General features: G+C 52.7%; 5 protein-coding genes across 5 annotated transcripts; 3 read left to right on the forward strand and 2 right to left on the reverse strand.

Annotated features, from left to right (window-relative positions):
• Positions 1-207: 207 nt before the first annotated feature.
• HD553DRAFT_21639 (copper amine oxidase) lies at positions 208-4,066 on the reverse strand. The gene is made up of 16 exons (XM_046177199.1): positions 3,240-4,066; positions 2,632-3,164; positions 2,427-2,564; positions 2,339-2,362; positions 2,239-2,275; positions 2,082-2,095; positions 1,967-2,011; positions 1,730-1,899; positions 1,630-1,643; positions 1,546-1,561; positions 1,374-1,484; positions 1,090-1,314; positions 923-1,031; positions 721-855; positions 581-655; positions 208-507 (listed from the first exon to the last, which is right to left on the reverse strand). The coding sequence occupies exons 1-16, from the start codon at positions 3,637-3,639 to the stop codon at positions 286-288; spliced, it is 2,268 nt and encodes a 755-aa protein (XP_046040600.1). The 5' UTR covers positions 3,640-4,066; the 3' UTR covers positions 208-285.
• Positions 3,891-6,551, forward strand: HD553DRAFT_21643 (amino acid/polyamine transporter I). Its single transcript, XM_046177200.1, has 9 exons — positions 3,891-4,403; positions 4,466-4,592; positions 4,659-4,974; positions 5,034-5,140; positions 5,212-5,750; positions 5,827-5,987; positions 6,059-6,086; positions 6,156-6,238; positions 6,311-6,551. Exons 1-9 carry the CDS (start codon positions 4,142-4,144, stop codon positions 6,380-6,382), a joined length of 1,695 nt encoding a protein of 564 aa, XP_046040601.1. The 5' UTR covers positions 3,891-4,141; the 3' UTR covers positions 6,383-6,551.
• Positions 6,552-6,645: 94 nt separating this feature from the next.
• HD553DRAFT_21698 (fungal-specific transcription factor domain-containing protein) lies at positions 6,646-9,053 on the forward strand. The gene is made up of 9 exons (XM_046177205.1): positions 6,646-6,891; positions 6,965-7,005; positions 7,070-7,408; positions 7,495-7,667; positions 7,730-7,892; positions 7,952-8,123; positions 8,198-8,289; positions 8,353-8,751; positions 8,820-9,053. The coding sequence occupies exons 1-9, from the start codon at positions 6,795-6,797 to the stop codon at positions 9,036-9,038; spliced, it is 1,695 nt and encodes a 564-aa protein (XP_046040602.1). The 5' UTR covers positions 6,646-6,794; the 3' UTR covers positions 9,039-9,053.
• Positions 9,054-12,327: 3,274 nt separating this feature from the next.
• HD553DRAFT_279735 (putative cellulase) lies at positions 12,328-15,051 on the forward strand. Its single transcript, XM_046178093.1, has 6 exons — positions 12,328-12,985; positions 13,128-13,295; positions 13,505-13,806; positions 13,898-14,060; positions 14,156-14,474; positions 14,561-15,051. The coding sequence occupies exons 1-6, from the start codon at positions 12,787-12,789 to the stop codon at positions 14,745-14,747; spliced, it is 1,338 nt and encodes a 445-aa protein (XP_046040603.1). The 5' UTR covers positions 12,328-12,786; the 3' UTR covers positions 14,748-15,051.
• Positions 15,052-16,444: 1,393 nt separating this feature from the next.
• Positions 16,445-20,853, reverse strand: HD553DRAFT_303820 (uncharacterized protein). Its single transcript, XM_046178928.1, has 14 exons — positions 20,552-20,853; positions 20,264-20,453; positions 19,478-20,193; positions 19,246-19,391; positions 19,043-19,156; positions 18,447-18,980; positions 18,327-18,391; positions 18,093-18,267; positions 17,761-18,033; positions 17,636-17,696; positions 17,225-17,574; positions 17,119-17,159; positions 16,839-17,058; positions 16,445-16,766 (listed from the first exon to the last, which is right to left on the reverse strand). Exons 1-14 carry the CDS (start codon positions 20,763-20,765, stop codon positions 16,608-16,610), a joined length of 3,258 nt encoding a protein of 1,085 aa, XP_046040604.1. The 5' UTR covers positions 20,766-20,853; the 3' UTR covers positions 16,445-16,607.
• Between the last annotated feature and the right edge of the window lie 55 nt (positions 20,854-20,908).

Consider the following 20,908-nt stretch of genomic DNA (forward strand, 5'->3'; position numbering starts at 1 on the left):
AAATAATCAGACCATGCGTGCCCTAATTCTGTGTTGATTTTCTTGGAATTGCTCGTCTCCAGAAGAAGGTCTGGCACGATCATCTCAATCTTTTCGTATGTCGGAGAGTGAAAAGAAACTTGACGGGATGTCCTCGTTCGCGCTCAAGCTTCATCGAACCTGCCGCACCTGCTGACAGCCGATCTGCGCTTTTGTACCTAAGAACTTGTTATTGGAAACGGTATTCATCTAATTTACGGCACGACATTTACAAGGGCAACGCTTCTTCGATTGAAACCCATTTCCTCATTTGCAACAAGAATCCGACGCCTTGCCTAGACCGTTCGCCCGCGCTTTCTCTTCGACTTGAACACTACCCTGACCATGAGTCCCAGCCGAGATAGAACTTCCATTACTGTAGAGCTTAGACTTGTTGAACTTCTGGTTGCTGGCAGGAACATCGTTTGAAGGAGACGACGTGAAAAAGTCGCAGGGCTTGAGCGTGATCATGTGCGTCTCGCAGGGCATCTATTCGGAAGCATCGCGTCGTTGTTATCAGTACCGGACGGCTCGGGGATACTTGTGTGCAAAAACGGCTTACCACGGGGAAGTCTTCAACACGGGGATTATGAGTCAAGCCGAAAGTATGCCACAATACCAAATCGGTATCCTCGACCTGCAAAGTGAGACGGTCATGAAAGTCAGACGGGTTTACTACGGCCCGACCTTGTGCAGACTGACATTGTCGTTTCTGGCTACCCAGGATTTAATCCCCTTTGCCTTTCCGTTACTCTGGTTGGTGTACAAACCTCCGGAGTACAGCTCGTCATCCGCGTGTTTGGTGACCCAGATGTGGTGATCACCGAATTCGGCACGCTGTAGGAGAAAACAAGTTGTGTTCAATGACGATGCCGCCGCGCTCGGCTCTGAGAGCTGTACTTACTTGATAAGCGATAGAGTCGGGATGAGCGAGCATGAGTTGAGATGGCTCGGGGACAAGCTTGTATCCGATCGGACGCCCTGAGATCGGGTTGATTTTGCTCGAATTGATGCTATAATGAAGGGGTGGTAAGCGGTAAGTCATGTCCACATACAGATCGTGCTGCTTACATCTTGAAGACACGGTTCTTCTCAGGGGCAGCGTCGGCCCAGCCTGAATGGGTGATGGGGGTCTTTTCGACAGTGTAACCCACTCCGTACAAGTTGTTGGCGGGCGGGTTGGTCTTGTCGAATTTCATGGCTACCGAGTCCTCTTGAACGACCGTGTTATTGTGACCATCGATAGAGGGATCGAGACGGACCGAGAAGAGGTGCTGATGGTTGCTCGCGAGAACGCTATGTAATGCAAAATCAGCCTTGATGTGATATCCCCGCCAGATGACTGGTCCACTGACCCTGGGCTAACGATTGTTCCGTAAGGAGACTTCTCGCCTGGCATTATAGCAACTGTGGACACGATTCCGGTAGCTCTGGTCTCGAGGGTTATATTGGCAGATTGATCGAATCTGTGGAGTCGCAGCCCGTTAGAAGTGATTGATCACGCTAGCCTGCCTGTAGATCACTCACTTCCAAGCAAAGATGTCTGCGTCTCGGACGAGATAACTGATCAGTGAAAATCTTCGCCTCGACATGTGGAAAGACAGCGCTTACATTCGTAGTTGGCACTATTAAGGTGTGCAGAATCCGTGACGTGTAACGCAACAGTAAGCTCAAGGGTTTCGCAGTCCAAAGCTTGGCTTCGTTAACATACACCGTGATCATGCTCTGTACGACCAGAACTCGAGATCGCGTCACGCTTGGATTGCCGGTCCTGAAGTTGGTGTGTTTCCAGCCGATGCCTTTGTCCTGCTCGTGAATGCACACCGTGCCCTTGAGCCCGAGAGGCGAACCGTCCTGCTTGACGTGGTCGAAGTCCAGGTACTGTTGGGAGAGTGGTGCACCATCAATGAACGCTCCAAAGGCTATCCTTTTGAACGAGGTCACTTACGTGTATCTCTCCTAGACAGTCGCAACCAAGCTGTAACTCGTTAGCCTGTCGTATGAATTGGCGCGGGTGAGATGTCATGTCGCGAGGTTATTGCTTGCATCGTTTCTCGACTCACCGTCGAGCCAGCGCCTGAAGTCGATGATGTATGATAGTTCGTTAGCTTCGAACGCTGCTAGAGCGACATATTATTGTATTCCGATACTTGCCACAATCTAAGATGAGGCAGAGCGGATAAGTTGAGGTCGATATGATCGGTCAAGCATATTACGTACCACCGAGGTCGAACGCTTGCTTTCGATGCAATGGGGCCTGCAAAGGAGCCACGAAAATTGAAGCTCGTTCGAGACATTTCCGTCCCACGCCAAAGCTTACGCGAGGGTCTCCGTACGGCACGGTCTATACAGAGTTGGCATATCAATGAGAGGTCATTTGGGCCAAACGTCGGCCCGATCCTGCTCACCATATCAGACAGACTGAGGCGGTAAAATGTCTTGCGTCCATCGTAACGAACATCGCTGATGACGGTACCTTCGCGATAGTTGAAGCCGATATGGAATGACCACTTCTGCCACCTGATGACGCGACCATCCAGAGAGAACTACGAAAGCGGATTACTGTTTGAGCCCAAAACAGAGGGACCATGATACTCGCCCGGATTGACTCACACTAGCTCCTTCAGGCTGAGTTACGTGATAAGGCTTGATATCTCGGCGATAAACCTCCCCGGCTTTTTCTCGTACACTTTGTGCGTACTCGTTCTGCACATATTGCTCCCAAGGGAAAGGTCCATCCAGGTCCTTCACCGTCTTGATGCTTTCTCCCCCAAAGATGGGTGTGAAGGCGATTTCGTGAAGAACGAGCGAGTCGGCTAGGACTGTGGGAACAATCGGAAGAGGTGCACTGTAATGGCAACTGTCGGCATCATCAATGAACCTCATGTAAACCATGAAGCTGATGAAGCGGGGACAGTCCTCCGACGAGTCGGCTCCATAGATCCAAGCGTCGGCCACGACCGTAGCGTTTGCGGGTAGCTGGAGATCGGCTATGACCTGCTTGAACTGGGGATCGTTCAAGAGAGCCTCTTCGGCTGCTACCGCTTCTTCTCCGTCCAGCGCCACGTGTTGACCTTCTGGGACAGCTTGTTTGCTTGCTACATGGCCCGGGGAGCCATCTTCACCCTTCAAGGTAACGACGTAATCTGAAATGGCATGAGACAGAGGCACGTCAACAAGGATGTCTACGTCCGGCAAGTCCAGAACTCCGCTCAACTTACCATACCACTGGGTGTCTCCCTGTTCTTTGCGACCGACCAGCACATGTGCTTGCCGAGGTAGTCGGCTGGGTGTAGTACCAGATTCGACGGCAGCGTGCCACTCATCGAGATAAGGGGCTAGCGCACTTTTGGGGGGTTCCAAAAGTCCGATCCCCTTGAAGTGCAGTCTAGCTTGACCTGGAACGGCTCCACTGATGCCATTCGCTTGTCGCACGATGTTAACGCACTCTTGGAGTTCTTGGGCGGAGAGAGGGTCGAGCGGATGGTAAGTCGCTTGTGGTTTCATAGCTTGAGCGGTGATGCCCAGCGATTGCATGACGGTTTGGATGGTCTGCATAGCGTGTGATTGGTGTGTTGGTTGAAGAATGTATGTCTGATCCTGTTCATCGCTCGATCGCATTCGTGCTGAACTTTTATACTTCTTCTAGGTAAGCTCCTGCCCGAAGGATGAGGTGGACACCTTCTCCACGGCCGAGAGTTTGTTGGCGGTCTGGGCGAAACTGGCGAGGTTAGCGAGAGGCGGACAACCACCATAACAACAGCGATAACCGCCCGAGGTGGCGCGGCTCATTTGCTTCCGTGCGTAGATTAGAGGTTAGGGTTTGGCGAGGTTGGCGAGCGATACGATAATCGCGCCTCGTTTCTGCATTGGCGACTTTGGCGAGTAGTATGATATGGCATCCTTCAGCCGTCAGAGGACGATAAGGGTATATTTGGTACCTATACAGATACCGTGCTCGGGCATCGTTATCTCGAAGTGAAACTCACCGAGCGAACGGCATCATGCGTTGGCTACAAAGCTTGAGCTGTCAGGGTACCCCCAACGATGCGTTGGATAGTTATGTGGCCTCGCAGCGTTCCAGGTCTGATACAACGGGACCCTGACATCCCGACGCGTTGCAATGTCTCTCGACCGGAATGAACATCAAGCCTTCCCAGACTTCAAGGACAATAGGAAACCCTGTGCATCCACGCAGGTGGTCAACCCAGTCGACCCCTCCGAGTACGCGCTGGAAGTAGACGATGAGCAAGCCCCGCCCGCTCAGCTTCAGCAGTCCTTCAGCGGCATGGCGGCCTTTGGATTCTGCTTTGCCGTCTTGAACACCTGGGTCGTCCTGCTAGCGGGATTGGGCGCGGGGCTATCCTCCGGCGGACCCACCGCTCGTAGGTCCCATCGTCGGCCCAACGAAGTGAACGATCTGCTGATCGGATGTATACATTTGCAGTTATCTGGGGGTTCGTCTATGCCATCGTATGCAACTTGGCATTGACGTTGAGCTTGTCGGAAGTGTTCTCCGTGTACCCAACGGCAGGGGGCCAGTATCACTGGGCGGCCATCTTGACATCGCCTCGGTCCGTCTTCGCCTAACATCCTTCGTCGTCAAGCTCTACCTGATCGAATTGAATGCAATTTTCCAGACGGAGCGCCATGGCCGCTTGGTTCACGGCTCTCATCAACTTAGGCGGCCTTTGGGCTGGCGTGGCAACTCAAGCGTATCTCGCCTCGAACATGATCGTGGTGATGTCTTTGGTGAACGAGACCGATTGGGTTCCAACGCCAGGCGAACAGTACGCGATCTACCTCGGCATCATCGTCTTCGGGCTCGGAAGCTCCCTTGTCTCGGGTATCAAGTTCACGCGTAGGCTGGATTCGAGCATGACTTGGGTATCGATCTTGGGATTAGCAGCCTTTGCGATCACGATCCTCGCCATGGCGAAACCGAAGGCGTCGGCCGTAAGTGACCGGATGTGGACAAGCGCTTGGTATGGTGGTATTGACTTCTGGACTTTCAGAGCTTTGTCTTTACGGGTGTCTACAACTTTTCAGGTTGGAACTCGACAGCCATCGCCTGGTTGATCGGTCTGCTCAACTCCTCCTTCGCCTTCGTGGGGTTCGACCTGTAAGGTATCGTTCCCGGCCTCCAAGATTGTATGCTTCCAGCTAAACTAGACGATTGTTCATGCTTTCTAGCGTCTTTCACATCAGCGAAGAGATCCCCGATGCCAAGCGCAAAGGGCCTCAGATCCTGAATGCTACGGTGATCGTCGGAGGCATCACAGGGATGTTTTGCCTTTTGTCACTCCTCTTCTGTCTCAGCGACATTGAAGCCGGGTTAGGAACGGCTTATGGGTTTGTTGGCCGTGAACTCGATTCCATAGCACTGACGCTGATCGGCCTTCGCTGCGGTAGGTTGCCCTTCGCACAGATCTGTATGGACGCCACGGGATCGAAAGCTGCGACAACCGTGTTCCTCATCATACCGACTTTGCTCTTATGTTACGGTTCTCGAGGATGTCAATTGACCGCATCGAGGATCATGCTATCCCTAGGGCGAGATTCCGGCTTGCCCTGGTCCCATTCGTTCACAAAAATCAGGTCGGGCGAACCATACGTCGGGCTCATCGTCTCGAGCGTCGTCCCGCTCCTAGCGGGTTTGGTCCAGATACGTGCGACCTCGGCATTCAACTCGTTGCTAGGTACCGCCGTCATCCTGCTCCAGGCGTCATACGGCAAGTCGCTTAGCGAATCTTGATCAGGGACTGACAGCGGCAAGTGCTGATCTGAGTACCCGTATCCTTCCCGTAGTCATCCCGGTCGTTCTGATCATGTTCGGAGGGAGGTCGCAACTGGATTCCACGCATCCAGATAGACTCTGGAACCTAGGTCGTTTTGGTCTGCCATGTAACGTCATCGCCTGCTTCTTTGTCGTGCAAAGCATCGTGATCTATTGCTTCCCAGCGACGCAGGTGAGGTTCATCCTCGGCTGAACGAATGTCCGATGAGCTGGCTGATGGTTTCTCGGCATCGTGCGTCTCAGCCTGTGACAGCAACCAGCATGAATTATGGTGGGTCTGATGCCCGCCCCTGACAGACAGAACGGCTCTCATCCGTCGCTTATTCCTGTTCTCTGGTAGTCTCTGCGTTTGTCGGGGGTTACCTTGTCATTCTGACGGCGCTTTGGTATGGATGGATGCGAAAGCGTTTCCGAGGTCCTAGCGTGAGTCGACGGTGCCGAGTAGTTCATATTCCTGTCACGAGGGATGCTGATGGTCCGTGCGCTATGCAACAGGAGATCGAGATCCAGGCGGTCGTCGATCGATGCTCTTTGCCGAAAAGCGAGGTCGTTCGCGGGTACGAGTAGCGAGAAGGGATATGTGTCAAACAGAGAGGAGCCCTGGAGTCCTGATAATCCTGGGAAGTGTCAATCATCCAAATGCTGGCAGATCTATCTGTAGCTCTGTAGTACTGTAATCCTGCGATACGTCGTTGTATGACTTTAGAGCTTTGAAATGTGCAAGATGCAAGATGCGAAATGACGGAGTTGAGCGGGCCGAAAGCGTAATCTTATCAAGTGACCTCCGAGTTGGAAGAGAAGAGTCACTCGGATAGTCAACTTCTGATCTAGCTTCTGATCGTTATACTGTGATTGTATCGCTCTACGATCTACCTACCGGTACACAAACCTATTTAGGAGCTACCTTGTGCACTTGATTGCTTGTGGACCCATCTCCCTCTGCTGAAGACCGGTCCTGCTGCAGAACAGGCCTGATGGCATGTCACAATCACCTCGCCCGAGCAATACGGCCAAACCGGGAAGAAGGCGGACGGGATGCTTGGTCTGTCGGAGTCGGAGGGTCAAGTGCGACGAAAGTAGGCTTCAAACGGATTACAATCACAACGAACTTCGGGCGGTATGTCTGACCGACGGATCTCTGAACATCAGCGAGACCAGCATGCGAGAGATGTTCGAGATATGGGGCCGAGGTACGTCCAGCCAGACCAGCCATGGACCTAGGTCCGAATTGAGCTCATCTTGATGACTCCATAGTGCAAATACCCAGCCATCAAGGCCTTTGATCAGGACGAAGTAGCTGCCGCTCTAGCGAGAAGACATTCCAAAGAAACCAAGAACAAGAGACCAGGATTCGTACCGGCTACTCCTCCTCCACCCGGACCATCGTCTTTCGAAGCTAGGGTCAACGCTGGAGCTGGACCAAGTCGGATCATTGCCGCTGAGCGAGGACATACGGGTGATCATGCCGAAGAACCGCTCGATCTCCTCCTCGCCGTAGGACGTAATACGAGGATGGGCGAGTATTACCTGGATTGCACGGCACCTCCCGATTTCCTAAAGTTGGCTTTTCCCTCGGAGGACGATTTAAGATGCGTAAGCCCGGTTTACGACCTCCTTAATCTAAAATCCCCCCTCAATCGAATAATGGCTACTTTCTTGCTTTCAAATCTGCGGCTTAGATCCACCACTGTATCACCTACTCGCTAAGCATCTGGGTGGTCGACGAGAACAATGCGAATCCATGGGTCGAGCACGTTGCTCCGATCTTCCTCTTTCCTACCCCGGAAGCGCCCATCTCTGTCGCTGCTTTACGGTCGGCAATGCTAGCTCTCGGTGCGACCCACTTGTCATAGTGAGCACACCTTCATCCTCTCGTGTCCAAGAAACAGTGTCTGATATCTGTGCTCAATATAGCCTACAGAAAAGGTCCCAGTCTGTGGAATGGGAGAGGACTCGAGCGCTTGCGAGTCGGTATTTCGACGATGCTCTGCGGGCTTGTCGAACTGGTCGATCGATCCCGGAAGAGCTTGCCAGTGATACCTTCTTGACCGCTGGAATCGCCCTCCTTACAGTCTGCGTGAGTTGAGAGTGCCGGTATGATGGTATACAAGGCGTAGTGCTGATCGTCTGGCTCAGATCTTTGCCGGCGACAGAGGATGGAAGGAAGTCTGGAGATACACGCTCGCCGCGATCAATTATCGAGGAGGGTGTGCCGTCATACTCGGTCTGGGACGAGAGCCCGACTCAACGAAAAGGACACCGCTGCTTCGGTGTGTCATCGAGCATTTCGCATTAATGGATGTTTGGGGTAAGGCAGTCTGAGTTAAGGCGAGACGCTGGCGAGCAATGCTGATCTTCTTCATTTCTGGTCGCTATGGGTAGCCGCGATGACTACTGGGACTTCCCCGATCATCTTGAACAGCGATTCCGAATGGTGGGAACGTTTAGGTCATATAGACGACGCTACCGGAACGGTGAGCCCGGTAGTCCGGCTGTCATGTTGGTCCGCTACTCAAATCCGGATTCATTTTCTGCAGGCACAAACCTTCGAAGCCAGGTTCGGCATGGACCGACATCTCGTTAGATGCTTTGCGACCGTGGCAGATTGCATTCATCAACGAATCAGGCTTCAGGAACGTACAGGCTCATGGCTGGGCGCTTCACTCGGTTCCCACTCTGCGTCGGAAAGGCGAGATCTGGAGCTGAGAACCCGGTCGGTCTCATCGGAACTTGAGGATTGGTACATGGAGACGTCCTTGATCGACAAGGAAAGCAGGACGAGGATTGGATCGATGACGCTATGGCACGCTTGTCGGATCCTGGTCCATCACGATATCGAACAAGCGTCTTCGACGGATGAGGCGGTACGAGCGGACGCATCGGCGATCATCGACCTGTGCATGGAGTCGGGCGACAAGGTCGAGTGTCTGAACTGGGTGAGCACTTCTCCAACTTATCGCTCGTTTGAGTTGATACCATAAGACTCAATTTCAACGCTGTTTAGCCACTCTTGATCGCTTCGAGCGTCATGCGTGACGCTGGTGATCGCGATCGTGTCCGTCAGCTCTTGAAGATCTTTGCATATCAGTGCTGCTACGAAATCGAGATACTGAGCTGCACCGTTGAAGCCATGTGGGTACGGCTGGATCAAGGGAGAGATGGCGAGGCTACGAGTTGGAGAGAAGTCACGGTTGAGATAGGCTGGCCGGTGCTGATCGGTTAGAAACGCCTAGAGTTCGTCCCGGCATATGATCACATGCCATCATGTCCCGGGAATATGATCTGCTTGGGATTCTTGTCACAGATCTTCAAACAGAGCGTCCGAATCCCAGTCCGTGATGGTCCTGCTCGTGTCGCCGATCTAACGGGATCTTGGGCCAGCGAATGGGACATACTTTTATCACGCAGAGCCATGAACAACGCAGATGTCGATCGAATCACTGAATTACGATCCGCCTGCTCACTCTTCAGTGACCTTACGATGCCTTGACACCGTACCTGTTCCACAGCCACTCGATTTGCACAGAATTGGGTACGCGAATCACCCTTTGATGTGTTTCACAGCGATTGTGCGCGACCGATGACGCGCAAAGCACAACTGGCACTGCATGACGAGCGCCTCCTGTTCTCCTTTGTACCTAGAATTCGTGATCAGGAGTACATTGTGTGATAATCAGAGTTCGTGTGTCAGCGCAAGATACACGTGTATATATATGGAGAACATGAAAACCCCGTTGCCGTCCAGATTAGGATTGAAGCGCCACCTGGTCATCAGCGGTAACCACGTTGCATCCCCTACCCCTTCCGACCTACAATCACGCTCTTACCTCACAATGGCCTTTAGCAACAAAGCCTTCGACCACATCTACGAGCTGCGATACGATGTATGCGACGCCATTACGGAAAAGGCAGACTCTACTCGAGAGGAACACGCGCTCGTCAGACTGTTTTACAACAAGGTTTTCGAGCACACGCGTCAAAGGTCGGAGCTGTCCGCACAGGCAGTCGAGCAGTGTTGGAGGGAGAACCACGTCGAGCTGAAGAGGCTCTTCCCTTTCCTTCCTGATCTCTACACCGGCAAGGTGTCTCAGGTCTCGGTGAAGGAGAAGGCAGGGATCTTGGCTCATTCGAAATGATGTGTGCGTCGAAACGCAGAGCTCTACGTGCACTAAGATCTGAATGGCACCGCGGTTAGTTATCAGCATCACGAACGTAAAAGTTGATATCAGGATTGAACCTGCGAACATCGGTACATGCCTCTTGATTTTATCCGTCTTCTTGCTTCTTGATCCCTTTGTACTCAGACTGACTTGACAGCATGCAAGAAAATTGGATCGCCTGATCGGCCTAGTCCTGGGTGGTCTCATTTTGCAACGTCTGCATCGTGATCGGCCGTCGAGAAGATACACTTGATGATTGATAGCGCAATCTCGGTAATCCATCTCAAAGGCCTTACCTAGGCTCCACCGATAGCCGATCTGTAATCCTAACGTAGTACTGCCAGCGATGTCGTCGCAAGCCTTCAGTGGTGATCGCATCTCTGTATGACCTGGTTGGCACCCGTTCCTCAAGGTACAGATTTGACTATGTCGGCTCCCACAAGGTGACCCCGTTCCTGTGGGTTTATTTAGCGTCGTATCTCATCAACCATTCAAAGAGGAAACTCAGTCTCGGTGTATCTCGACGCTGTCTCGAGCTTCTCAAAGGGGATGATCGGGAGGTTACCCTTTCTCGATCTCCTTGAATGACATGGCTCTTGGCCCTGCACTACGTCCCGACCCATCTCTTGAGCGCAGGCTGCATTTGGGTTGAGTGCACGTTGCCTGTCAGGTCTTGAAGTCGCAACTCTCTGTGCGACTCCAAGTCTGAAGGCATCGAGTGGAAGGATTTTCTCTTTTCCAACCATCGCTCGATATCGATAAGGCTCTGAGGGGCTCCTCTCAGGTTGCGGTACTTGTCCTCCCATTGGGCCATCGCATTCATGATCAGGTTGGGATGCTGTCCACGACCCTTGTACCTTGTCAAGGTTGTTGGCTTTCCCCGATTAGATGACTTTCGACATCGCGTTCGACTGCAAGTCCGTCGATAGGAATTTAATAACCCCGAGGGTTGAGACGCTGACGACACTCCCATTGCCGCTCCCGTTCCCGCTTTTCCTCTTCTGCCCCTTTTGCAGAACCCTTTTACGGCCCTGTATCGCGTACTCATAAGTCGGTGAAACTATATCTTCCTTCGAGGTTTCGAGGCCATCATCTGTGATCACCTTCTGTACAGGAACCCTGAAACTGAGGCTGAGATGACCATATATATCTCTCCTGGGCGGTACGTAAGCATGTCCTTTTCTGATAGTCGTGGGCATGGACGGACAGGGACTTTCTGGCTTGATTTCTGTGAGTCTGCTTTGTTGGTCTTGCCGGGCGACTTTTTTGGCCACGTCGCTTCGATAGAGCTCCTTGGTGGTTTGTGATTGAGGAGGGAAAAAAAAGGATTTTCTAGTTTCGAACCCTGACGAACCCGCATTGATTTAACATAAAGCTGCTACTCAAATTGATCAGCTTCTCCGGCGTAGACTCACACTCGATCGAGCTTCACTTTCTGTTTCATGTGACATGCCGGAATTTTGTTTGTTTGGCGACGTCATTACTGGCAGGGACCTTCCCGGCCTCTTACTACACAAATAGAGTGCGAGTAGAGTAGTTCTCTCGTGACCCATTACCGAGGGTAAAGGAGATCTGTGAATAGGATTCCAGGGACTAACGACTAGACATGACATCAGCATATACTAGTACATCGCCCGGGTCAGAGATCAGAGTTCTAAAGGATCGGCCATCTGGATTATCGTCCGCCAGTAGAGAAGACATACATTCTACTCTGTCGATCGTCGATATGGCGGCGGCTTGCAGCGTGAAGATGAAACATCACAACCACCATCTAGGATCACGTGAGCAGACATCAAATAAAGGTTTGGTCCCGACCCGTTCGATCGCGACTCAGATTTATTTCCGATATCCGGGGTTGCCCCCTTTTTCCGAAAGCCGGCCGCGATGCCGAGACCCGATCGAATTCCTGGTTGATCGCGGTGACAGTGACAGGTTGGTTGACGATCTACACCCCTTCGATCGACAAGCCCAGGCCCAGCCGACAGCAAGTGATCAAACTAGCCTGATCAGCTGATCGCAAAAGCTCGAGCTATGCGAGCTACTCGCCACCTCCACGAAGACTAGCCTCCCAAGCCATATCCATACCCCGATCAGCTGCTTCGTTCCCCGCCATCCCATCCTCCCCGCCTACCCCGCAGCAAGAAGAGGTCGTTGTCGACTGTCGCGCTAAGAGTAAAGTCTCGCACTAATTTCTTGTTCATCTAATCTCGCGCGACAGAGAGAGGGGGACAAGTCCCGCTGTGACTGGGCCCTTTGGTCCGATTGTACTACGCTGTGCCCAGGACAAGAGAGGGAGGAACTAGAGGAACGTGCATTGAAGTTCCGTTCGATTCATCCATTCGACCCAGACCACGTAGGCCACGTACCACCCCATGTGCCAAGCGGGGGCGATATGGCGAGATGGCGATGGCTGGGCAGCTGCGACGCGACATCCCCCTCTCCTCACCCGTATGATTGCGTGTCGTGGACTAGATATATAAAGGAGTGACCCCATTTGTAACACCTCCCCTCCCCCCACTCGTACAGCACACACAGCCACCCAAATCGTCACCTCATCCATCGCCATCGCACGTCATACCTAGACCACAGCCTCTCCTTATCCTATCTCTTGACACCTCGGATCGTATAAACTCGGGTCACACCCAGTCGGATTATCGAGAGACCTCATAGTTTGGCCATCTAGGCTAATCCGACGTATTCGTGCACCCCGACCTATTCCATACACCCCTACACCTCATTTCTCACGCCGAGCAACCTGATAACAACTCACACTCCACATAACCTCATTCGACTGCGTGAACCCCACTCACCATGTTCACATCACTCCTCTCCATCCCCCTCCTCGCATCACTCTTATCCATCACCACTCAATCTCACCTGGTCTCCGCCGCACCCACCTCGAACTCGCATTGGAACCAGACTCTCGAAGCTCGACAGGGCGTGAATACCGGGTTCCCGTATGGGAGCGAGAAGGTCAGGGGGGTTAATTTGGGGGGGTGGTTGTTACTCGGTAAGCCTATAAGCCCTCCATCTCTTGCTCTCCCGTCTCTTTTTTTTTTTCTTCCTTCGTTTCGATCTTTCTTGGGGATGACGAGGAAACTAATAATATATCACCTTATGCGATCCTCTATCTCTATGTATACATACTGTAGAACCGTTCATAACCCCCTCCATATTCGACCCTCTCGACGGGAGCATCGTCGATGAATACACATTCGGGCAAAACCAAGATCGAGGTGCAGCGGAGGGCAGGTTGAGGCAACATTGGGATAGCTGGATTACGAGGGATGATTTTTATCAGATCAGGGCTGCTGGGTTGAGTGAGTCCGGACCTTGCGATGCAATTATCATTTTGATGAAGATGGGACGATGGATTATGATGGGGAGGTTCGGGCTGGGGGGAGGTGATCCGCGGCGACGATCCCTCCGGCCCGGATCGATCCCTGTCTTCTACCTACACCTGAAACTCCAACCCCTTGATCGCCGTTTACTGACAACCCCTTCCTTTTGTTCTTACCTTCCTCTGCAGACCACGTCCGTCTGCCCATCGGCTACTGGGCCTTCGTCTCCGCCGACGAAGCCTACCCCTACATAACCGGTTCAAAGGAATACCTCTACCGAGCAATCTCTTGGGCCCGAGAGACCGGTTTGAAGGTGATCATCGACCTACACGGTGCGCCGGGGAGTCAGAACGGGTTTGATAATTCTGGACAGAGGGGGAGTGCGAATTGGGGGTATAACCAGGGAGATGTACAGAGGACCAAGGAGATTGTGGAGGGGATCTCGAGGGAGTTTAGTGATCCGCAGTATTATGGGGTGGTCACCGCTTTGGTGAGTGGATTCGAGAGTCGGATTGGTGGTCCTCTCGATAGACACCTTTTTTTCTCTTTGTTGACCATCTCGATTTGACTTGGACCTCCAGGCGATCCTGAACGAACCCGCCGGCTTCACCTCGTCCTCCTACCTGGCTACCACCCGTCAATTCACCATCGATGCCTTTTATGCCGCTCGGTACCCCTGGGCGAGTCAGGGGAACAATGCCAAGAGCGGATTGTTGATTATCTATTCGGACGCTTTCCAGCCTAGTGAGTTTGAGGGGATTGGCAAATCGAAAGAAGAGGGGTTTGTTTCTATGTTCGCGATTATTGACATTGGGCTTCGTCTCGCCTTCGCTCGACAGGCAACTACTGGAACGGCGTTTTCAACTACCCTGACGCCACCGACGTCGCCCTCGATAACCACGTCTACCAGGTCTTCTCCCCCGCCGAGAACCAACGATCTTGGGGAGAACACCTCACCTCGGCCTGCAACTCGGGCGGCAACCTTCGAGCTTCGCCCAACTGGCCCATCGTCGGCGAATGGAGCTTGGCGGTGTACGACTGTGCGAGGTGGTTGAACGGACGTGGGATCGGGGCGAGGTATGATGGGAGTTACCCGGGGAGTTATTATATCGGGAGCTGTGGAGAGTGGAACACTGGGAGCGGTCAAGGGTTCTCCAAGTAAGCCTTTCACTTCCGTCGCCTCGATCATCTTGTCATGCTTGACCCGAGTCTGATCATACTCTCGTTTGGGTGCGACTTCACAGCGAATACAAGACCTTCCTCAGGGACTACTTTGACACCCAAACCCAGACTTGGGAGAATAACGGTCAAGGTTGGATCTACTGGTCCTGGAAGATGGAGAACGCCGCCGAGTGGTCCTACCAGGCCGGATTGAACGGAGGTTGGATCCCTTACAACCCGACGGAGCACAACGGGTACAAGTGTTCCTAAGCGTTGCACCAGCTATCCTTTCTCCGCCTCCAGTGGATAGATGCCAGTTGAAAGCATTATTCTCAGCATCAGAATCGGTAACCCCCGGGGACTCATGGGTGGGCGACATGAAACGTTCGACCTTGCGAGGCGCGGGGGGTAAAGACCGATTGTTTTTGTTCTAATTATCTTATATACCTTGTCGAACCGTAATCAGAATCGAGAAACCCTTAGCATATATGTAGCCGCAATTCTTCCCTTGTCTTGTCTTGTTGATCACTACCCACGAAACTAGAAATCAAATCATACATGAAACCATGCGATACAATCCTATTATTGATTAGTTCGTATCGGTCGAAGTGGCGTCCAGATCAACGTCGCACAGCCGTATACGGACGCAAGGCGATTTGATGTGTTTCAGTATTAGACAGCGACAACGGTTTCAGCCTTCTCCCCCTCGACGCGGTTATCGTCTATCAGCGCTCAGCGTCAGGGTAGTCCCGGCAAAACGGACGAGGATTGTCATATTCTAAGAGGAAGAGGGACGATAGAATGCGGGAGGACAAGGGCTTCATGGATGGGCACTATCTGCTGTTCTTTCCCACATTTGTACGGTTGTGCTGAGCTCGGTTATCTTTTTCTCTTTTGTTGCACCCGCCTCGTATCGACAGCTCGGATCTTCGCCAAGGTCGACTGCTACATCGTCGACGTCGACCAGCAGCAGCAGTGGCAGCGGCAGGTGGTAGCGTCAAGATTATACCCGCAAAAAAGACAAAGATCATCAAACCTAGAAGGAAAAAGGATCAAAAGGATCATGCCTAGAAGGGAAGGGAGACGCAGGTGGTCAAAGGAAAGGTCGTTCGGTTTGGTTTGATGTACTGTTCTCTGCTCGATGTACTTTGCTGTTCGCTGGGATCGCTGGCTGTTCTTTGTCGATTGTTGATTTCTCACGGTTGTACTTCATGTTCTTTTGTTCGAGAACTTCGAGCTTCTCATCAGTTCATCAACAGATCGACACACTACTACTATTATCGCATGTCACTACATTACCCTTTATTAATTATTAAACAGCCTCGCATAATCTCCAACACTCTAGTAGCATCTCCCAAACAGCTCCAACATGTGTTTCAACTCCAGAGCCAAACGACAGCGATACAGACAGTTTGGACGGCGCACATGTTTGGCAGCCAACTTGATTTTGACGATGATATCAAAGACTTTTTCTTTCTTCCGCCCGGCCGTCCCCCAGGGCTAGCTTTGAGGTCGTCACGGACGAGCACATGCTTGAGATCATGAGCAGAGGTAAGGAGTCACAGACGTTAGGAATTAGGGGAGTCAGGTTCAGACTTAGGGAATTTCAACTGTACTGCAGATCGACGGGCAGCCGCCATCGACGTGATGTCAGATACCTGTTAAAGGGGTAATATGTATCCGGCTCTGTGCATCGTCGTTGACAAGTTTGAAAATCTTCGTCAATCAATTACCTTGAGGAGATGTTGCATTGCGAGGCGTCGAGTAGATATTTTGCGCTCACGTCGCAATATACGGGACGATCACACAGGCTCAGGCGCCGGCTTACAGGGCAAAACACATTTGATAGCCTCCGAAAAAGGGATGTCTCAACCATAAGAAGTGGTTTCTATAGTCACCTTACCACCCGACAGCATAAAATGACGGCTGAAATCGTCACGGCCATTATTTGGAACCCTACTGAAACGGCATCTGCATCTTGCACATTGGTATTTGCTTGACCTTCGTGACGTCTTGTTCTACTTTTGTAGCCTATTCCAGCGATACATCATCGTGATCCTCGAAGCACTGATCCAAGGTTACTAATGCTATAATCTCTCTCATTTCTATAATGACATCTAAAGGCACCATCTACTCGTTCATGAATCCCGACTCGCGCCATTGGGCTACCATCTTCTTGATCAGTTCCGACGAAACTGGTTTGCAGGAAGCCAAGGCGGGCGAGAGCGCCACGGCTTCGCTTGTTGAGACAGGTGCTGCGGGTTTGTTGCCAGTCTTCTCGTCACCGTACTGCATGCAATCGATCCGGAAGCATGAGTAACAGCTAGAGGCTACCGTCTGATGGGATGCAAATTGACTCACAGCGCCTCGCCACATCGAGAGCATCTTTCTGCTCGGATTGGTTGTCTCATCCCCCTCGGATATGTCGACAGCTTCGACCCATTCGGTAGCGTCGACAGTCTCGAAAGAAACGTCTGCTTCGATCAACCCGCTCAGGATGTCCTCCCACGTGTTAGGCAACGGGTTGGCGACGTGAGCGACGAGCGGGACGTCGGGCCGGTTTGTGAGGGCAATCTCCATGCTAGATACCAACGAGAGGATAAGCCCAGTCTTGCTTGCATTGCGTCTCGTTGCGACTCACACGGCTGAAGCTGCAATATCGACGGGGAGCCAAGACGGGTCCTGAGTCACAACCAAGAGGGATGTCAATCGGCACCGTAGCGGATCTTTAAAGGCTGGCAACGCACCTCGTTCAACTTGGGCAGTCTTCGTGTCGTTCCCGCTGTCCGCAACATCAACGGCCAACCTTCGGACTCGTTCCAGATACCGTGTTCGACGTCCCCACAAAGCTGGCCTATCCGCAAGACCTGTACGCGATCATGTAGCGCTGTCGAGGCGGCCTTGCCACAGATCTGCTCTGTCACCCATTTGGATTGACTGTATCCGATCGGTATTGATGTCGATGGACTGCTAGAAAGTCGTTCCGGGATCGGGTCGTCCAGACTTGCGCCGTTCAGCACACTCGCCAAGCTAGAGCAGAAAAGTAGCTTTGCGTGATGCGACGAGGCTGCGGCGAGATCGAGCAGATGGCGAGTTCCTGTATGGTATGAAGAAATCAGCCGGAGCGAATCATGTCGCATATCGCAGCGTGTCCTCACCTCGAATGTGGTCGTTCTCAAAAGAATCCAGCCCGCTACCAAAGTGTACGGCCCAGGCAGCCTGTAACGACGCAGCATCAGCTTGAATTTATTGTTGAGGATCCGCGCCCCTGATCTCCACTCACATGTATGATAATGTCCGCAGAATCTACCAGTTGATCATATGCCGCCTGTTCAAGGCCAAGATTCGTCTTCCCTAACCGTGCAACAACGACGGTATATCGTTTGGGAGTGGCGACCAGTCGTCGGGCGAACAGAGCTTTACGGACTCGCTCTGTTGCTGCCTCTGTAGTGTCACCCCGAACCAGGCAGACGATATGCTTGACTTCGTCTTCCGGTCGATTCGCCAATTGTGCTAGCAAATGGGAACCCAGAGAGCCTGTGGCACCTGTCAGAATCTGTCTCGAAAAAATCAGCCATGGGATCGTTCTAGACACCAAGTTGTTCGTCGACTGACTATCGTCTTGCCACCTGGCGAGGAGGGTCTTCCGAGGTCATGTTGTTTACTCGCGGCCACGTCCGAGAAATCGCTATAGTTTTCGACCAAGGCGAGCATCCTCTTGTGCTGTTCGTCGGCGGTACTCGACTTGACTTCTCCTCCTTGTCGAAGCGATGAGCATAACGCAGCGAGTCTATGAGGCAAAAGCTGATCAGTCGTGAGCAATCAACTCTAGTCAGGCCTGATGCTTACCTGCGCACGGTACTATATTCGAAGACCACATTCATGGGCAAGCTTTGGCCGCCCAGATTCAGGTCCTGAGGAAGGATATCAGCAGCTGTCGATGTTACCTCCGACACGCGCCCGACTCACCTTCATCATGGCAAACCTCAACCTGGCCGCCTTGACCGAGTCCACACCCCACGAGAACAAGTCGGTCTCGGCATCGAAGACGTCCTGGTTGTACCGCTTGCCATCGCCCATGATCTCGCCAACCTTGTCGACGAGCCATTTTTCCAGCTCCTCGCCGGTGATATCTAGCTTATCTCCACCGGCACCGTTGGATTCGCCGTACAACGCGTCAATCTCGTCCTTGTAGACGTCGTAGGCGACTCCTCGTTGGATCGTCCCTTTGCTGCTTTTTGGTAGAGCGGCTGCTCGATCGGGATCAGAGATGACGAGGCACATTTCGTCCCCAAGCTGAGCGTGTGAGGGAGATTGTTCATTGGCCTGGGCGATCAGATTGGCGAGTTGTTTGACCAGGTCCGAGGGTGGAGGGAATGTCCGAGGGAAGAGGAGACATCCGATTTGAGGCTTGTTGCTCCCGACAACGAGAACGTCGGCGATTAAGTTCGAAGGTCGGAGTATCGTCTCGATGGGTCCTGGTGGCATTTTCTCTCCGTTCGACTGTGGTGCGGGACGATCGATCAGTATGGCAATGGAACCGGACGTGAGATTCCCAGACTGACCATGACGAGCACATCGTCCCCCCGACCCGCATATCTCCATACATTCGGCTTGGTCGCATGCCGTTCATAAATATCGCCCGTCGCATAGCTCCCATCCGGTCGATTCGATTTGACCTTTCAATCAAATCACCGCGATAGTCAGCCTTGCTGTTTCACTTGTCCAGATACAAACAGCGCCGCATGTAACGATTGAAGCGACATACCTTGCTACGCCACTCGTTGGTCACCACCATCTCCGCCTTGCTCCCCTCGAACGGCTCGAACACCAGTGCAGAGGCATAAGCGGAATCGTTATGTAACCATTCCCACTCCTTGTCCGTCTTGAAATCTCGGTACGACGTCAACAGGACTGTCCATATCGACGTTGAGAAACCGGTCAGTGCGGAAACGTCGGATCGATGTGTCGAAAGGTAGGTGCTGGAGAGCGATACTCACACCCGCATTCACTGCTGCCCAGACGGCTGACGAGGTTGACACCCCGCTCGACCAACCCGTCCCCAACAACCTTGTCCAACGGAGCTCCCCCCGTACTGACAATCTCCATCCCTGCCAAAAGGGCCGTGGCACCGTTCTTATCCTCAGGGTCGCTAGCGGGGGAAAGGAGCGTCAAGATGTAAGGGACCGAGAGGAACGAGGTTATCGGACACCGACTTCCTTTTGGTGAGAGGATTTGGGTTTGACAGGCAGAGACGGAGTCCACGATAGAGCGGGAGGTGATCGGGCTCGTACTGCTGGGAAAGAGGTAAAGCGTACTCCTAGCCATCCAGGCCCGTAACAAGTCGGAAATTCCCCCATGGAAAAGCGGGGTGGTGGTAAAGGCCGATTGGAGCGTATCGGCGTGTCCCATGTCTCTACGAGGGAGGGCGAGGACTTCGGCACGGTGGAAATGAGGGATGGGTTTGGGTGTGCCGGATGTACCTGAGGTGTGGAAGATGTGGGATGTACAGTCTGGGTGAGGAGGTTCGGGTGGCCAGGTTGGGTCGAAGGGAATGGCAGGGAGGGATGAGATGGAAGGGAGAAGAAGGAGTGGGATAGAAGGGGATTTTTGGTGGGCGGATTCGGCTAGGTCTTGGTATCGCGGGTGATAAAGCAAGTGTGTCGATTTCGTCGATTCCAACAGGTGTGAGACGGCCGATGCTGAGCATTGCGGGCTAGAAGGAGCGACGGGGTCATGTATCCTTCAGCATAGATCTAAGAGACGGAGGTGTTGAGGGTACTCACGCTACGAAGACCACCCCGAGCCCGAGCCCCATACAAGCTATCCAAGCTACCAAGAAATCCAGGCCGGTCGGGCATAATAGCGAGACGATCTGGTTCTCTTCCGGGGACGTCGAAGTATGTCCAGCGAGGTTCAGTTGAGGGCGGATGTTTTCGGCAGAGCTCTTTGAGAGCTGGACGAGTTGTTTGTAGGCTGTTTGCGTAGCGGAATGCAGAGCAAGTGATAGAAGTCAGCTATATCGTCTTTTAATGGGAATATCGCTCGATCGAGTGAAATGAGAAAGGACTTGCAATATTCTTCACATCCCCAGCCGTCCTTCTCCGACGAAGATGAAGATCCAGATGCTGATGTGCTTTTCGGGACGGCGAAGCCGACTACAGGTCGATCTTGCAGCTCTCGAGCTCCTTGCCTGACGAGCTGGTTTAGCGTCACGATGTCGTGCGGGTTCTCATCGTTCTGAGCTTGGGCGTGACCGGCCGTGGAGACCAGGTAGGAGAGCGACATCACAAGGGTTCTGGCGTTTGTCTTGACGGATGAATGGTCAGCAAGTTGGGGATTGAGTAGGATGTGAGGTTTGAGAACGTCAAGAAGGTCGAGGCATGTCATGGGGTTCGGCGATCGATCGGGATCGGATGAGGTGACGTAAC

The sequence above is a fragment of the Filobasidium floriforme genome (assembly GCF_021052385.1).
Source record: "Filobasidium floriforme strain CBS 6241 chromosome Unknown HD553scaffold_1, whole genome shotgun sequence".
Taxonomy (NCBI): domain Eukaryota; kingdom Fungi; phylum Basidiomycota; class Tremellomycetes; order Filobasidiales; family Filobasidiaceae; genus Filobasidium; species Filobasidium floriforme.

Coding starts and splice junctions, on each gene's coding strand:
- HD553DRAFT_279735 (XM_046178093.1), top strand. CDS start 12,787: ATGTTCACATCACTCCTCTCCATCCCCCTCCTCGCATCACTCTTATCC. Junction 13,296..13,504: donor GATCAGGGCTGCTGGGTTGA/GTGAGTCCGGAC, acceptor CTTCCTCTGCAG/ACCACGTCCGTCTGCCCATC. Junction 14,061..14,155: donor TTCGGACGCTTTCCAGCCTA/GTGAGTTTGAGG, acceptor TTCGCTCGACAG/GCAACTACTGGAACGGCGTT.
- HD553DRAFT_303820 (XM_046178928.1), bottom strand. CDS start 20,765: ATGTCGCTCTCCTACCTGGTCTCCACGGCCGGTCACGCCCAAGCTCAG. Junction 17,575..17,635: donor TGAGAACGACCACATTCGAG/GTGAGGACACGC, acceptor CATACCATACAG/GAACTCGCCATCTGCTCGAT. Junction 17,059..17,118: donor GATATTGCAGCTTCAGCCGT/GTGAGTCGCAAC, acceptor GTTGGTATCTAG/CATGGAGATTGCCCTCACAA.
- HD553DRAFT_21639 (XM_046177199.1), bottom strand. CDS start 3,639: ATGCGATCGAGCGATGAACAGGATCAGACATACATTCTTCAACCAACA. Junction 1,032..1,089: donor AAGAACCGTGTCTTCAAGAT/GTAAGCAGCACG, acceptor CCTTCATTATAG/CATCAATTCGAGCAAAATCA. Junction 656..720: donor GGGTAGCCAGAAACGACAAT/GTCAGTCTGCAC, acceptor CTCACTTTGCAG/GTCGAGGATACCGATTTGGT.
- HD553DRAFT_21698 (XM_046177205.1), top strand. CDS start 6,795: ATGTCACAATCACCTCGCCCGAGCAATACGGCCAAACCGGGAAGAAGG. Junction 8,290..8,352: donor TAGACGACGCTACCGGAACG/GTGAGCCCGGTA, acceptor CATTTTCTGCAG/GCACAAACCTTCGAAGCCAG. Junction 8,752..8,819: donor AGGTCGAGTGTCTGAACTGG/GTGAGCACTTCT, acceptor AACGCTGTTTAG/CCACTCTTGATCGCTTCGAG.
- HD553DRAFT_21643 (XM_046177200.1), top strand. CDS start 4,142: ATGTCTCTCGACCGGAATGAACATCAAGCCTTCCCAGACTTCAAGGAC. Junction 5,751..5,826: donor CCTGCTCCAGGCGTCATACG/GCAAGTCGCTTA, acceptor TCCTTCCCGTAG/TCATCCCGGTCGTTCTGATC. Junction 6,239..6,310: donor AGCGTTTCCGAGGTCCTAGC/GTGAGTCGACGG, acceptor GCTATGCAACAG/GAGATCGAGATCCAGGCGGT.